The sequence below is a fragment of the Plectropomus leopardus genome, chromosome 19 (assembly GCF_008729295.1).
Source record: "Plectropomus leopardus isolate mb chromosome 19, YSFRI_Pleo_2.0, whole genome shotgun sequence".
Classification (NCBI taxonomy): domain Eukaryota; kingdom Metazoa; phylum Chordata; class Actinopteri; order Perciformes; family Serranidae; genus Plectropomus; species Plectropomus leopardus.
The window spans coordinates 25,300,339-25,317,177 of record NC_056481.1 but is presented as its reverse complement, the minus strand read 5'-3'; the positions used below and the strand labels follow the sequence as shown (position 1 = coordinate 25,317,177).

Below are 16,839 nucleotides of genomic sequence, written 5' to 3'. Positions count from 1 at the left end.
GCGCCTGACAAGCGCAGCTCAGGCGAGCAGTGTGCACGCGCTAACTTGATACACGAGCGCCGAAACAAAAACACAACACGCGCGGCGCTACTCACGCTCTTATTACGCGCGCTGTGTGAAACGGTGCGACACGTCAATGTCAATTACATGAATACATCGATTCACGTAACATGCGTCGCCCCAGCCCTACAATTAATTGAACATTTTACTTTGTGGTTCGTTTTTTGCCCTCATAGTTCACTGACAGTTTTATGTGACCATGGTGTGTTGGAGTGTAATAAACATATGATTTATTATTATTTAGGCCACCCTCTCCTGACTTCAACTTCTGTCAAACTTCTGTGCTATTAATCATTTTACTCAGGAAAAAAAATTGAGTTGGCCTATTTCTATAGCTGCCAACAGCTGGCCAACATTTCCAGTTACAGAAAGGGTGAAAATAAGGCAATGTACCTGTGGCCCCAGGCCCCCAAAACATTACATATGCCCCAGGTAATAATAATGAGAGCTCAGCATGAGACAGAGACATTTTAGATGAGCTTGTTGGAGGTGTGGGAACAAATCTTCTCTGATGTTTCCCTTCACAAGTGAGTTGCTTTTGCAACAAACATTGTAAATTGTTTTATTACCAGCACGGTGAAGCGACTCTGCTGGACTTAACCCATGTGTGTCATTATCATACAGCACTTGCTGGTACTGCACTGTTGTGCTGTGCGTGGCTCTGCTGACGCTGTGGTTTTCCTGTGCATGCTCTAAAAGAGACGAGAAAAAAGAAACCCTGAAAATCAGACACCAGCAGAACTTCACTTCAAATGCATGCATTATTATTGTGTGTTGCTGGTGATGTGATAGATTTAGGGGGATGGGTAGCAGTAAAGACCTCGATGCCCTGTGTCTCTCTATCACATGTTCTCAGGCTCTTCTTTTGGTTATTTTGCCAGAGAGACAAAACTAAGGTATAAGTAACAGACAATCAATCTGTGGTCACTTGCAGTGCCACAGGCAGATTCTCTCCCCCCCTATGGTGCAGTAAATGGATTATATGGAGGCTGCTCACCTTACATGACTTGTTTAAATGCAGACATGTTGAACCTGTGAGATGCATACTTTAAAAATATCGTTATATCGTCAAACTTCTGGACTTCCCCTATGAATGTTGTATGGAGCTGCAGTGTCGTTTCAGTCATTTTTCGAGCAAAACTATAAAACATTTTCCAGTACCAGTGTCTTTAAATAAGAGAATTTGCAGATTTCCATGTCATTTATGACCGTAAATGAAGAGTCTTTGGATGTTGATCTGTTGGTTGGACAGAAGAAGCAAATTGATGTCAGTTTGGGTTCTGGGAAATTGTGACAAGCACACTTTTTTGACATTTTATAGACTAAACAATAAGTTGTAGTTCTGATGTTGGGAATTGGTGGAAGGCCACCTTAGGGCTCATTTATGCTCAACATAAGATACACATGCAGACACGGATGGAGCCTTCAGTCCATACCGTGCGTTCATTTCATCCATGTTTGTGTATGTTTTGTAAAAAATTACATATACAGAGGAAACAGAGCAGTAGGAAATCATGGGGGAAAATGTAGCATAAATCAGGTGAGATGTGACCATATAAGACAAGAAATAATTTTTAAAACTGACAACAGAACAAATCAATAGTAAAATGAAAATAATTTTACGTCCACATGTCTCAATGTATTCAAAGACCTCACAGGCCACCATTGTCTCCTTTTTTTTTTTTTTTTCTTTTGCTCAAAACAGCTCTCTGCTTTTGCAGGAAACAGTGTTGTAAGAGCAAACCAAAATAGTGAGTGATGTCTTAATCATGTTTTTTTCTGCCCCTGATCTAATCCATGTAATTCAATATTGAGTATCTGCCAATACAGATTTCCGATCTGCTCCCTATTTTCTAGATAATACAGCTGCACAGTGCACACTTTAATTATGCGTCTTTAAAGTTATTCAAATCAATCCAATGTAAAGCCTATGCTTGACGATATAAAAACAAATAGCTCTGCAATGCATTAGCCTATTATCAGTATTATTATCATTTATTTTACAAAAGTATAAAATGAGAAACCCTCACTTTAATCTTTTTGGCATTTTTTGAGGGAGTGTCTCTGGCTGTCCAGTGCTTGTTACTGTGGTGCAGCCTGAGTGAGCTGAATGAACTGAAGTCCCTTGAGTATTTATTTATGTTGTCCTTACATCTTTATGGTGGATTACTCCTCGTTAATACACATGCCTTGTTAGCTTTTTGCTCACGGAGCTCATGTACTTGCAGTGGTAATTGAGGCTGTAGTAAACTCAGCACTGCTGTCTGTCTCTTCTCTGAGCAGGGCGGAGAAACACTGTAGGCTAAAGGCAAAACGCAAGGCTTTCATACTGAGCTTAAATGAAACAAGTGCTCATAACTTTGGTAAATAACAAAAATAAACAGTCCCATAGTGTGTTTTTGTTTATGGTATGTGGTGTTTTGCAGCAGACATGGTTTAACCACTGCTCTAACATACATGGACCTTAGCAGAGGGGAGAAACAGCTGGCAGACAGCTGAGTAGAGGAGAGATGAGGAGGGGTGTGTTCGGGGTTGCTGTGCATGAAAATAAAACACCTGTGTGTCAGCTGACAGATCAGGTTCTATAAGCTACATATTCCAGATTCTGTTTAGTCAAAACATTCCCTGATCTGATGTTTTAGACTGGATACGGACATGATCATTGTTTATCTGTGAGTTCATCACTATGGGTGAGACATTTTGTATTTGTTTAATCAATTATTAACGTAAAAATATTGATTATTGCAGCATTTCTCCCCACATCTGGTGCCATATAAGGGTGGAACCTGCCTTCACAGTCCCAAACAAAAGTTATGGATACAGTAATGAGTATGTGTGTGTGCATATACAGTACATATATGTATGTGTGTATGCATGTAAATCCCCTGGCCCAGAAGGACGCATATGACTCTGCCTGAATGAGATAATTGTGGTGCACAGCATTACTGTAGTGTACTTTGCACCTCACCTGTTACATCCTTCTTATCTTCATTAACAGCCCCTGGTTATGTGGGCTTTGTCATAAATGCGTGATTCCATCCAAAGGTTCAACCTGACTATCACCTTGCTTTAACTCCTCCCAGGATCACACTGAGTCACACACAATATTTCAGCAATCATCAACCACCCTCATTTCATGTAAACCCTCGGATCAATTTAAGTGGAGGAGAGGGTGTGTCTGTGTCGAGTGAATGCTGAGGTTGCAGTAGTTGATCTTAAATGTTCACTTGGAAGGGAATCATTTACAGATAGTAGCTGATAGCTCAGGATGTTGTAGATAGCTATTTTATCAGATGATGGCAGTACAACAGGTGGGTGGGGGACATTTTTTTTTATCAGAGCCACATTACTTGTAACTGCCTCATGCACGTTTGCTGTAAAAGGGATTGGAGGCTGTGTTTTCATGCATGCATATGGAAGCCAACTTTCCATAGTTAATTAAAATTTTGACCTCTGAAAGCCAAAATTACTGGGTAGTATTTGATTTACGGTGTCATAACTTTGACCTGTTATCTCATAATAATAAAAAAAGTGGACTGGGCAATATATCAAATATACTCAGTTAATTCTGACTTTTTTTCCACTTGGGATACATAAAATGAGTATATTGCAAAAATCAAATATAAATTGTCCATGAGACTCATTTCAGCATGTCTGCAATATATTTTGTGTATTCCATTGTAGCCTCAAAATATAACTTTTTTTAATGATTTTTTTTTTTTTATTGCCCAGCCCTTATTGAAATGTATTATCTTGTGGTATGTAGCAATTGTGTTGTACTGTAAATGTAAGATTTTTTTCCTCATTCCTACATTTTCATCCATTGATTGGCTTGTGAGGATGTATTAAGTGAATATTAAGTATAAATTGTAAAAAAAAATTACTGGCATGAGACTCGCTTTGATGTTTCTGCAATATAAATAAATAGTGTATTTTGACGTAGTCTTTATTATTTTTTGTCAAATTGCCCAGTACATACATTAAAATGTATTACTTTCTGGTATCTCCACATTTTGATATTAAGAAATCTTAACTTTTCATCCATTGATATTTTTTGCAATTAGCAATGGGCTTCTCTGCATGTTGGCATCACACCCCTAGGCCGGACCATATATAAAATGTCACAATTATATGTTCACAATTAAGGACAGAATTATAAAACCGACTAGTTATCTTGATTGAGCAGGTTTAAAGTACACTTGGCAGCAGCAAATAGGAAAATGTTTTGATATTGATGCATTGGAAAATGACAACACCCTTTATGGAGCTGACCCTTTTTGCAATAGAAACCCATTCAGCCAGCATTTTCATGAGTCCGGTTATAAAGACCTAGCTCATGTCATCAGTGCAACAGTGCATTGACTGCATGTGTTTGATTACAATGTTAAATGGTTAAATGAACGTAGAGGTCCTTCACCCGCACATGGGATTAGACACTTAGCCAGGAGTAGGCCACCGCAGGATTAGCCACTGCAAAAGAGCAGAGACTTGCTGCTGCTTCATTCAGTTAGGAGAGGACATCAGCTGTAGCATGCTCTGTAATCTGTCTTATTATGTGTGTCAGCATCTACGCATCTTTTGTCTACGTAGATTATCATCTTTACCGTGCTTTTTTTTTTTTTTTTTAGCTATTTTTAGTCTATTTATTGATTTTATAGAGCAGTATAACAATACAATGAAAAAAAAACACTAGAACAGGGAATGCACAAACAGCAACAGAAAAAAACAACCGCAACAATTTTTTTAAAAAATCAAACAGAAGAAACAAGGTACATGACGCACATACCTTGTCATTCAGAGCAAACGTAATGATGGGGGTTGTTCTATTCTTAGATGCATCGCGATGCGGACGAAAAAGGCGGAACACAGAACTCAGAATTCCGGAAGTGCGGCGCCCATCAGTCTATGCGGTGCACACAACAGAAATAAAATGGCATGGAAAATGGTTGAGCGTGAAATTTGATCGTGACCCTCATGATTAAAAGCGAGTGTATGGAAGCACATGTGACGTGAGTCTTACGCTCCCAAGACACCGAACAAAATCTCACACCCAAACACTGCGACAGCAGAAGTATTGATAAAATCATGTACTAATTAAAATAGCCCAGTCATTTGTGCTTTCACGGCGTTTCATGATTGCAGAACACACAGCCTGGGGTGTACTACGAAGCGACATTAGTACCTTAGCAAGACAAAAGCCAGCGTTTCCTGCACTACAAAGCGGGCTCTCTTTTGACTTGGCTGGATCACCATGGTAACTTATGTGTCAAACTTAAACTGGTCGGGAACAGGTTATGTTCTGAGTTTCATCTTGAAATCAGCTGAAAAGTGTCTTTACAGTTTCTCTGAGGAGTGTCACTCTATGATCAGTGTCAGCATATGAACCGAAAACGTTAATTATGCACTTTATAAGACTTGTTGATCCGTAATGTTGCATAACTGGCTTCTAACAAAGTCGGGCGTTTACAGTATCGCTACATGCATTGCAAAGCTTTATGTTTCCCCACAGGAGCCTGCAGTTTATCAGTGATGCAGAAAATCTGAGACAGAATGTCGTTTACTTAATTCATCTGGTTGTGGCTCTCACTGAGGTACTGGATGTTTCCGTGGTGTTCTTTGGTCCATAAAATGCATCTCACTTAGATTTGTCTAAAAGCTGAAGTGATTTATAGTCTCCATCATGGGACAGTGCCTGAACTATATAGTTCTTGATTATAATATTTAAATCTGCTGCATCAAGTTTAAAGCTTAAGAGCTGCAGAATGTGCGGCACAATGTGTGCCTTTATTGAAGCAACAGTGTCACTTTGTGCTGTAATACATTTTAATATTCTTCAAAGGCAGAAGTAGGCGGCAGGCAATTGATTATTTATCCTGGCAGTGATTGGCTTCCAAAGCTATTTTTAGGGGCTCTGGGAGCAATGATAATATAATCAGCTACAAACACGAAGCTGAAAATGATGCTGCTTTTTACTGATGTTGTATGCAGAGAGAAGTTAAAATAAAATAAAATAAAATATTACTGGTTGCACTGTTTTATAAACTGTTGGTTTTCTCCTGTGTGTGTGTTTGTGTGTGTGTGTGTGTGTGTGTGTGCGTGCGCAGGAGGAGAATGGCAGGCTGCGACCTCGTCTCTGCCAAATGAAGAAGGGACCCAGCGGCTACGGCTTCAACCTTCACAGCGAGAAGTCCAAACCAGGCCAGTTCATCAGAGCCGTGGATGAAGACTCTCCAGCAGAGAGAGCAGGCCTCAGACCACAGGACAAGATCGTCCAGGTACACAACAACACACACTCTCACTCAATCTCATAAGTCTCATGCATACACAGACACACACAGGATGCAGGCATTATGTTTTCAATTTGTCCCTCTGTATGTCCGTCCAGACCATTCTTATGAATGCAATATCTCGAGAACGCCTTGAGAGAATTTCTTCAGATTTAGCACAAATAGATTTTGGAAGTCTAAAGTTAAGGTCACTTTAACCTCATATATCTTATTCTTGAGAACGCAATATCTCAAGCGCACCTTGGGATATTTTTTTCAAATTTGGTACAGGAGTTCACTTGGACCCAAGGATGAGCTTATTAGATTTTGGTGGTCAAAGGTCAAGGTCACTGTGACCTTGCGTCTTCTCATTCTTGTAAACGCATTATTTCATGAACAATCTTCAGATTTGGCCCAAATGTTCACTTGGACTCGAGGATTAAGTCAGTAGATATTGGGGGTCAAAGTGACCGTGACCTTGTCTGTCCCATACTACAAAATATCTCAAGAACACTAAAAAGAAATTTGTTAAAATTTGGCACAGATGTTCGAGTAGACTCAAGGATAAACTGATTCGATTTTGGTGGTCAAAGTTCATGGTCACAGTGACCTTTTATTCATGTCATTCTTGTGAATGCAATATCTCAAGAATACCTTGAGGGAATTTCTTCAAATTTAACACAAACTTTCACTTGACTCAACAAGTTGATTCTTGTGAATGCAATATGTGAAGACAGTCTTGAGGGAGTTCCTAAAATTTGGCACCGAGGTCCACTTGGACTCTAGAATGAAATGATTGGAATCTGGTGGTTGAAGGTCAAAGCTCAAGGTCACAGTGACCTCATAAAACATGTTTTTGGTCAAATCTTGAGAATTCGTATGCTCAACTTATACACAGTTATCTAATAAGATATAATGATCAGGTGATGACATTTTCAGGTAAAAGGTCAACCTCACAGTGACATTATAATGTTCTGCAAAAACACTCTCTGGCCATCACTCAGCGTCACAAGTCAGGAGCAGAAGGGGACGTGTCCAGATACCGAGTTGGTGACACTAATCTTGGGCTTCCACCTTGAGACTGCTGATTGTAGAGATCTTCTGTGCTGCTGTTATGTGTGTGACGCATCCATGTTTTCACAGACACGGATGTAAACTGTAAGTGGCGTGGTGAGCGGAGGCATACAGCCACATAGAGGTTTTTCTCGTTCACGTAGTTTCTGAGTGGTGAGAGTTTTGCTTGATACTGTGTGTGTTTTATTTTGTTTGTATGTGTATCAGCTCTAATCCTATTAAATCAGTGGCAAATGGGAAACTAAAATCCCAAGGGGTATTAGGTTATTATTAGATGGAGAGTGTATGTAGCTGTAATCTGCATGTGTGAGCTGTTTGGTTCATCTACACGCTCCTGTGTGTTTGTGGTGTGGAAAGAGAGTTTTTCTGTGTGTTTGAAGCAGAAATCTTGCTGTGTGACGACCAGGTCCTCTGGCCGTGACGAACATGGCAGGGTCAGAGTTAATCCACTTACTGCGTCTGTGGGCTGAATTACAACCTCACAAACAGTCAGCAGGGCCTCCCATATGCAGGGGAGGAGGGTGGTTACAGAGATGATGTAAATAATTGAATGCCACAACTGTATATACTGTATTTAAAACAAGATAGGAGCTTTAAACAGGATAATGTGGAGGTTAAGAGATGAATTTTGGGAAAAAGAATGCTTGGAATTTAAGGAATTCTTTTGTGGTGGTCATTTCTCATAGTAGACAGGGTTCCCATGGATCCTTTAAAACACTGAATTCATAAATCTTAACATAAGGTTTCACTTAAATTAATATACCAAAAGTCTTAAACATGCTCAGACACGGGAAGTTGAATTTTATGATTTTTTTTTCTGATATTGCATTGTAAAATCTTAAAATAATTGATAACATCTTTATTTTTTGTTAAGTAATTTAATAAATTCATTTTCTTAAACTGGTCATGATGGAATTCCAAGCTGTGGAATCTCACATACAGAGTGAGAAACACAAATCTTTTCGAAAACAGGCCAGAAATAACATATTTTCTACTTCTCTTGGCAAACCAAATAGATACCTTTTTGATAACTTAATATGTTCAGTGTCTTCCATGTGTTCCACTCTAAAAAGTGTTTTTTTTTCTCCAACATTTAACATAGATAATCTACCTTTTTCAGTGACAAAAAGTCATGTTTTATATAACAGTAAACATTTGGGCAAAACAAAATTGTCCTTCAGTTTTGGTTATTAAAAAATTGATCTTAAACTTGATTGTGAGTGGCATTAAATAAATCTTAAATCTACCTTGCCTTAGAGTAATGAAGCTGCAGGAACCCTGGTAGAACGTTCTGTACCACCTGTCCAGTGTTCACAGTCACTGGGAGTTGCCGAGATGGAGAGATTCCTGACGGTATTCCCACCTCGAATCTTCCTCCCACACGAATTCCTCAGTGACTTATCTCCCAAGATTCTTGATTAGTTCCAACTCTGGGAGTATGTTTGTGTACCACGCCCTGTAATAACACTCTTACCAAACATTTTCCATCACTGGTACCATTACTCCTCCATCTGCTATCATTCCATTCATTATTTTACACCACAGCCACAAATTTGGCACCTTCTCTTGCATGACAAAAACATCATCGTTCACTTACTTTGTGTGAATAATCAGTAATATCACGCTGTGTTCTTATCATCCTTTGGCACAAAAAAATGATTGGAGTATTTCCACCTGTGCATGCAAACCTCTGTCATTTTGAGTGTTAACAGCTGTAGTGTAGAACTGGCAGAAAAAGGGAGATGGGATGATTTTGTAATTATTTTTACCATAGCTTCAGTCTGATATTTGTAGAGGAATAACAAACACATTTTTATTAGTGCTCTTTATGATATCTTAAGTTGACAAAGAATGTATTACAGCACATAATATAATGTGATAACATGTCTCACCCTAATCCATGGAGGCCAAATTGTTTAATATTGAATAAGTTAATAAGGCATCATGAAATAAATTATTTTTTCATAAATAAACAAAAGAGTAATATATATATTAGTGTACTAATAATTGCAAAATGGTTGAAAATGTTCTTCAATCTTTACTCATTCCTATTATTTTTATTAGACATTTATTTATTATTTGCATAGTAATCCATTTTTAATGTTGAGTTAAATCTGTATTTGTATGAGTTCATCTGTATTTTAATCGTGGATTAATTTTTTTTTATTTTTTATTTCAGACTGTCACTTTTTATGGCAGGGGTGTTATATTAATCCCTGCCCCTCTCAACAACGTTGCTTCAGCCTCAGAGCAGACTCCCCAACTGCCATTTAGCTAGTTAGCTCTTGCTAGGTAGAACGGGCATTAAGATGATATTTTTTAAAAAGTGCCTCATGTCTGAGTTTTCAGGTTTTTACAGAATTATTACTCTGAGAGGGAGTATAAATTTTGACTAAAGGTGTGCGATTTGCCTCATGCAGCCCTGTCTCCCCCTCTGTTTCTCTCTGCAACCCTAAAACCCTAAAACCAGACCAAATTGGCTTGATTTCTTTCAAAAACATGGAAAGAAGGTGATGAGCAACTTAAAAAGACATGGCCCAAAAATTAGCAAGAAAGTAGAAGAAAATTATTTTTAAAAATCTCAGGAAAATAAGTAAAATTCAATCAATTAATAAATAAACAAAATAAGTTTAAAAGCAGTACAGTGACCTAAAGAAAGGGCTAAAAAAAATCATTTTTTCTGTCAAATAATTTGAAAATAAGAATCCCCCTCAGCTAATTGTCAGGTCATTTCCTTGTCATCTTTTACTAAAAGAATTTTAACAATTTATTGGACATATCTTGCCAAGTTATTACTTTGTTTCCCCCCAATGTTTTCAAAAGAAATCAAACTGATTTTCTCACGTTTCAGACGTTTATTTGCTTGTGAAAGGCATCTGAACACAGCACAAGAAAACAGATTTTCGAGCCAGGTGTTAAAATGTTAAACTATTTACGCAGTTAAAGCTGTTTATTGTTGCTATTAATTAATTTCATAATGTTTTGGTTCTGTACATCATGATCATCTCCTCCTTGCTACACTGTCACCAGTGTCAAATCATCAGGGGGGCCTCGCAGTTAGTTGGCGTGAAAGCTGGTTACATCACTTGTTTGTTCCAGCCGGTGATTTTGAGCCGCTTTGTGAACTCGTACCTCCTCCAGCCATTGTAGTGCTAACCATTTTCCTCTCAGGGATCATGAAAGTGTATCAGGTTAAACTGGAGCTGCCAGTGTGTAGTTTGACTCAGTTGTGTTACGTCACCATAAACTTGGAGAATATATGATCACTATTCTTTTTACAAAACCATATGATGACAGACAGTGGTCACATTCTCTATGAACTACCTTTGCTGTGTAGTTTGGATCCAAAATGTGCTGGTTAATATTTGTTCGGTGATGTGTGCATTTTGTTGGCAGAACTTGAAGTCCTCAGACTGCTGAATCTGAGCTCAGCTGATGAGTGGTCACGGTTAGTTGACACGGATGATCTCTCAGCACCATGATTAACCATATCAGCTGTGTTGTGAGCAAACCAACACATAAGCAGATTGATATAGATTTCTCAAAGCAATCTGCACTTGAACTGCAGCATCATGTGAACATAACCTGTCTTTGACCACATCAGAATCAGAATCAGGAATGATTGCAGGATTCATGTACTGCTGTGTTACGGGGAAAAAAACACTCTTATCTCTTCTGTTTAATCTCGTCTGTCTCTTCTCTCCTGTCTCCTCTCACACATCTTGTCTCCTTTCTGCTATCTCCTCCTCTATATCCTGTCTCCTCCTTTCCCCTATCTTCTCTCCTGTCTCTTCTCCTATCTCTTATCTCCTCCCATCTCCAGTCTCCTCTCTCTGGTCTCCTTTCTTTTATCCTCTCCTGTCACCTCTTTTCTATTGTCTCCTTTATTCTTCTGTCTCCTCTCATTTGCTGACTCCTTTCCTGTACTTCTTTTCTGTCCTGTCTCCTCTCCTCTCCCTCTCTCTCCCTCTCCCCTCCCTTCTCCTTTGGAGATGATTTGGTTATATGTCCCTCTGTTTGTGACATGCAGTCACATATTGTGCAGCTGTGGGTGCTGCATGTTCCTCTGCTAATACAATCTGTTGTTTTCTGTTGTCGTTCATTGTGTGAAGTTTGGGATGAACAAATCCACAGGTCTCCTCTTCGCTTCAGTCTCCTCTCTGGTCGTCTCTCCCTGGTTTGGTTGATTTGCAAATGTAATCGTGGTCTGGTATTTTCCTCTTCAATGAAGGGACTTTATAAACATTAACCCTGTGGTGTCCTGTCTCCTCTCAGGTGAACGGCTTGTCAGTGATTAGCATGCAGCACTCGGAGGTGGTGGCAGCTATCAAAGCAGGAGGAGACGAGGCCACCCTGCTGGTGGTGGATGCAGAGACTGAAGAATTCTTCAAGAGATGCAACGTCCTGCCCACTGTGGAACACGTCACTGGTATGACACACAAACACACTCTGACACACAGATACCATTTAGAGTTGTACAAGTAGCAACTATCAGGAAGAATCAGTGTCGTTTCAACTGACTGTTTAATAAATATAGATGAAGTGAGGCCTTTATGCCTTTATTTCTCTTGTAGGACCTCTTCCTGAGCCAGCATCAGAGGAGGAAGAGGTGAGGACCACCACCCACCCATGCACGCATGCACACATGCCTGCACACGCACACACACACACACACACACACACACACTGTAACAGATAGTGGCCTGGAAAAGCCCCACTGATCCTCTCTGGACATTCCTTGTAGCAGCTTAGGAGGTCTGGAGTGTGTTTTCTAAAACATTCAGGTTGTCTTAACACTTCTGTGCAAGACTGAACTCTAAAACTCTAAAACACACAAACACACACAGAGCACAGCACAGCACTGGATCTGAGTGATAACGTGTTAGAAAGCGTCTCTAACTTTTTGTTGTGGCCACATAACTACAGTGTCAGCAGCTTGAGTCAAGCCAAGCTCCAGGTCACGATCTGTAAACACTGGATCCCAGAACTCTGTTTTAAAATGAAAATGTTTTAGTGTGGACGTGGCCGCACTGCACCCAGTCACAGGCTGTGAGATAACCCTGATGACATCACTATGACATCATTAGCATTGTGTTTTGAGACTTAAAGGGATAGTTTAGTTTATTTGTAGTTGTGTTGTATGGGGTACTTATCCACAGACAGTAGATACATACAGAACACGTACCCAGTTTGGAGAAGCAGGCTTGAATCTGACATGGAAGCAACAGAAACAGTATACCGCTCCCTAAAAAGAATCAATATCAGTTAAATGTTGTATTTTTGTCAGACAGCGATTTGCAATGGGAAATGAGCCGCTGTATCGCCCTCTTCAAAACCAAAACCTACATGATTTTACGTCACTGAAAATAGGAGCTGCTGATCTAACACTGCCTCAAACAGTTGGTTGGTTTTTGGTATTGTGTGTCTTTAGTGATTAACCCTTTAAACCAGGATCGACATCACTTTTCTTGTACTGTATTCAGTTGCCTTTTACAAGTATTGAATACTTTAAACCCCGAGCAAATTGGTGTGATTTCTTTCAAAAACTTAGGGAGCTTGGCAAGAAATGTTCCACAATTTGCAGAAACTTAGTAGGTTTGTAAAATTATTTTCAAAAAAGTAAGGGAAAAATGTTCAGAGAGATATATTTATAATTAGACTACTAATTTTTAAATTATTATATGTTTTAAGCAGTTTTTAGTTCTATTTCCTTGTTTTTTGGGGGGGGGGTGTAACTGACAAAGCAGTGAAACAGTGAAGATACTCTGAAAAAATTTATAAATGTATGCTATATTGAAAGGTTTTTTTTGGGTGGCTAAAATATGCTTACATCTAATGCATGTAATTACTCGACTATGGATTAGTACCTCATACAACCCCACTTCAAAAAATGCAAACTATCCCTTTTAAAAACACTTTCCCAGAGCCACAGCAGGCATTATACAGCATGACGCCACCGTAGAGTAGTACTCTCATTATCTGGATGTGTAAAATCAGCGTAATGCTCCTGTAATTAGCAGTCAGTATTTAACAGCATGTGTTAGAGTGACATTCCACAGGCACCACAGGGCAAGTTTATCAAAAGTAAACACTCTCCACACACACACACACACACACACACACACACACACACACACACACACACACACACACACACACACACACACACACACACACACACACACACAAGTGGATCGGCCCCTCTGGTGACATTGCGGCTGACCCTTCACCATGGCAACAAGAGCTCACCAGTGTATCTCTCTCTCTCCCTCTCGCTCGCTTTTCGTCTTCTGTGTCCTGGAGGATCATGGGATTGAAGTGGCAAGTTGGGGATTATGCTAATGAGATGACTAACGAGCGCTGTTCACATACTCGCACATGCAGGCAGATTCTACTCCTCTGCGGCGAGGACAATCACTCATTCACCAGCAATTACATAACACAGCACTCTCTATGAACTCATGACCACTTCTGACCTTAAATGTGCATGTGTGTGTGTGCGCACGCATGTGTGTGTGTTTCGACATCTCTAGGATTAAAGGGAGTTCCATAGATGTTCTAGGATTTTAAAATTTTTCCAGGATTTTTAGACCTTTTTAGAATTTTAGGACATTTGTAGGATTTTAAGGTGTTTCTGGGATTCAAGGACATTTCTAGGATCTTAGGACGTTTCTTGGATTTCAAGACCTTTCGAGGATTTTAGGATGTTTCTAGGGCGAGGTGTGTTTTTGATTATAGAGTATTTCAAGGATTTTAGGGAGTATCTTGGATTGAAGGACATTTGATAGGATTTTAGGACAGTAGGAGCTTAGCTAGGACCCCTGTTCCAGGGGTGCTTCACTGTCACTTTTGAACAAGCTCTATTTTGATGCTGTTTTATGCACTCTGGCACCTTAAGTATACTAAAAGTACAAAAACAATTCTCAGTGAGCATCACTTTTTTTTTATTGTGAATAAGAACATGGTTGGGGGGGCACCCGGCCCCCTGATTTGGTTGAGTATCACAGACATTAGAGGTTTTTAACTCACGTTCGTAAAATGCAGTTGTGGTTGTGTTATGGTTTAGTATATATATGCAGCATATTGTAGCATTTGTTCAAAGCCACTTACAGAGGCCGCAGTTTATTTTTAGCATAGCATCTGCTTATGAATTAGATGCCAATTTCATACATACATGAAGTGAGTCTGCAGGGTCAGGCGCAGTACATCAGGTCACACAGTAAAGCTGAAGAATGTGGACATAAGCAGCGGCGTTAATATTCCAACCACTTTTTCAGATGAGTGCTGACACTGAGCCTCGGCTTTAATAAGTGAGCGATGAGAGTATGATTAAGGCGAGCTGCATGTCAGGATTACTGGCAGGCAGGGCTGTACTGCCACCTGCTGGACAACACCTAAACAGCAGCCATATTACAAAAAGTACTTCCTCTAACTCTGTGCCTTCTCTTATGGTTGGTACCACTGGTCTTCCCGTTTAAAATCAATCAATCAGTCAATCTTTATTTATATAGCACTTTTCAAACAAATCAAATGCAGTTTAGAGTGTATTACAGTTTCATTGAAGAAACAAAACAACATAGGAAATTAGCAAAAATGGATATTAAAAAATGGATCTAAATAAATACAATAACTATAAACCATAAAATTGTGGTAGTAAGGCATCTAGTTGACCAGTATCATCACTCTAGCTTTAAAAGTCATCCTGGTCCCGGTACAGCCTGCATCGCCTAATTTAATTTTTTTTTATACAGAAAATGAAGTTAAAAGACACAAAGGGGAGAGAGAAAAATATCTGAAAATATCCATTTTCCTTTCTTCTTTTTCCTCATCAACATGGCTTGATATGTATATGAAGAATGAAGCTTTCAGGAGCAGTGTCTTTGTTACTCTGAGTCATCTACAGAACACGGTGGAGAATCAGTCTATTAAAAATGTTCATAGCTTGGACATTATGCTGTATGATTGGGTGAACTGACCTTTTAATCTCATTCAGTATGATTTGTTTTTTTCTAGCAGGCAGCAGTAGAGATGAAGTCTAAAGTGACTGCAAGATCCTCAACCTCCAGTGCCTCTTCCAACGCTTCCCTGCCAGCAGCAACCAGCAGCTCCCCGCCTGCACAGGTAAACGGGACAAATACTAACAATATACCGTAAAACTTCAATTATTAGCGCGGGCTGTTACTTGCTAAAATCACTGAACTCGACAGGCTTATATTTGGGACAGACGTCTGTATGGGGGAGGCTTTTATTTCCTTTCACATACAACTGTTAGCAGAAATAGAAATATAGTCAAATTATTCATCGAATTTTTTGAAACTAGCACAAAAACTAATTTCAGAATCTGTTACAAAAGATTATCTATACATTTTTTTAAATCTCTTTTAAGGGCCCCTTTTCTTGTTTGCTTGCTTTTTGTTTTTGCTTATTTTAAGATAATTTTCCTATAACTTTTAAAAAACTTTTTCGTTCAGTTTTTTTGGACCATGTCTCGTTAAGTTGCTCGCTGCATTCTCTCTATTTTTTGTAAGAAATCAAACCAGTTTCCTCAGGTTTCAGGCTTTTATTTGAACTTTTATGATACATATATTTTTAAGTGTAACCTGTCAAATGTATATTGATAGTGTTATGAGGGCTGCAAATTCTGACACTTAAAGTTGAATATTTCAAGATATAATTCTTGGCAAAAAATAGTTTGTCATAATAAGTATGCCTTTATTTCAAATATTAGAAGAAAAGTCTCATTTAAAAAAAGTCATATGGGGAGATTACAGTTTTATCCTTGAAATTACTTTTTCTAACAGCATAGCTTTTTCTTCCTTTCTGTAGTTCCCGAGTGTGATTCAATATCAGTTAGGGCTGCATCTGGAAAAGTCAGAAAACAGTGAAAAATGTCCATTCACTAATAATTAGATATTTTGGCAACACTTTCTGTGAAGACCACATCTATAATGCATTATGATGGTATTATAATGCATTCATAATGCTTATATGAATACACTTATAATCACATATGCTTACTGATGCACTGTATTCATAGCCATAAAACATTAGAGATTTGACTTATAATGATTTATAAGTGGCAAGTGTCTTATGGAGGCTCTTGACTTGTCATAAACGAGAGGTTGAATGCTGGGGCTAATAATGCATTATAAATATCTATACTCACCTATTCACACATCAAAAAATAACTGTAGTAGAGACATATTATATTACTTTATCTCTGTCCACCAATTTCTTCTGCAGCCCTTAGTCTTGGTTCTCTTGTGGAAAAGGGGGACAAAGTGGCTTTAAGCAGAGATAAAGAGTGCCTCTTTGACATGGCCTCCCATTTGTACCACTATTTTCTTTTTTCCTTAATACAGGCATGTTCCGTCTGCTCCCGCCCTACTGGGCTGTGATTGGCTAGTAGCCTGTACTCCTGGGCTGTGATTGGCTAGTA

At 39.0% G+C, this 16,839-nt stretch overlaps 1 protein-coding gene across 2 annotated transcripts in view; it reads left to right on the top strand.

Moving 5' to 3' along the window:
* slc9a3r1a (SLC9A3 regulator 1a) overlaps window positions 1–15,569 on the top strand; it is a 28,994-nt gene extending 13,425 nt beyond the window's left edge. Inside the window, exons 2-5 of one of the 2 annotated variants that reach the window (XM_042508502.1) lie at window positions 6,165–6,335; window positions 11,676–11,829; window positions 11,975–12,009; window positions 15,417–15,569. In XM_042508502.1, the coding sequence (XP_042364436.1) occupies window positions 6,165–6,335; window positions 11,676–11,829; window positions 11,975–12,009; window positions 15,417–15,554 (498 nt within the window). In that variant the 3' untranslated portion in view covers window positions 15,555–15,569. Of the gene's footprint in view, window positions 1–6,164; window positions 6,336–11,675; window positions 11,830–11,974; window positions 12,010–15,413 lie in introns of both variants that reach the window. The other variant, XM_042508501.1, reaches the window with a different exon arrangement.
* Window positions 15,570–16,839: the final 1,270 nt, after the last annotated feature.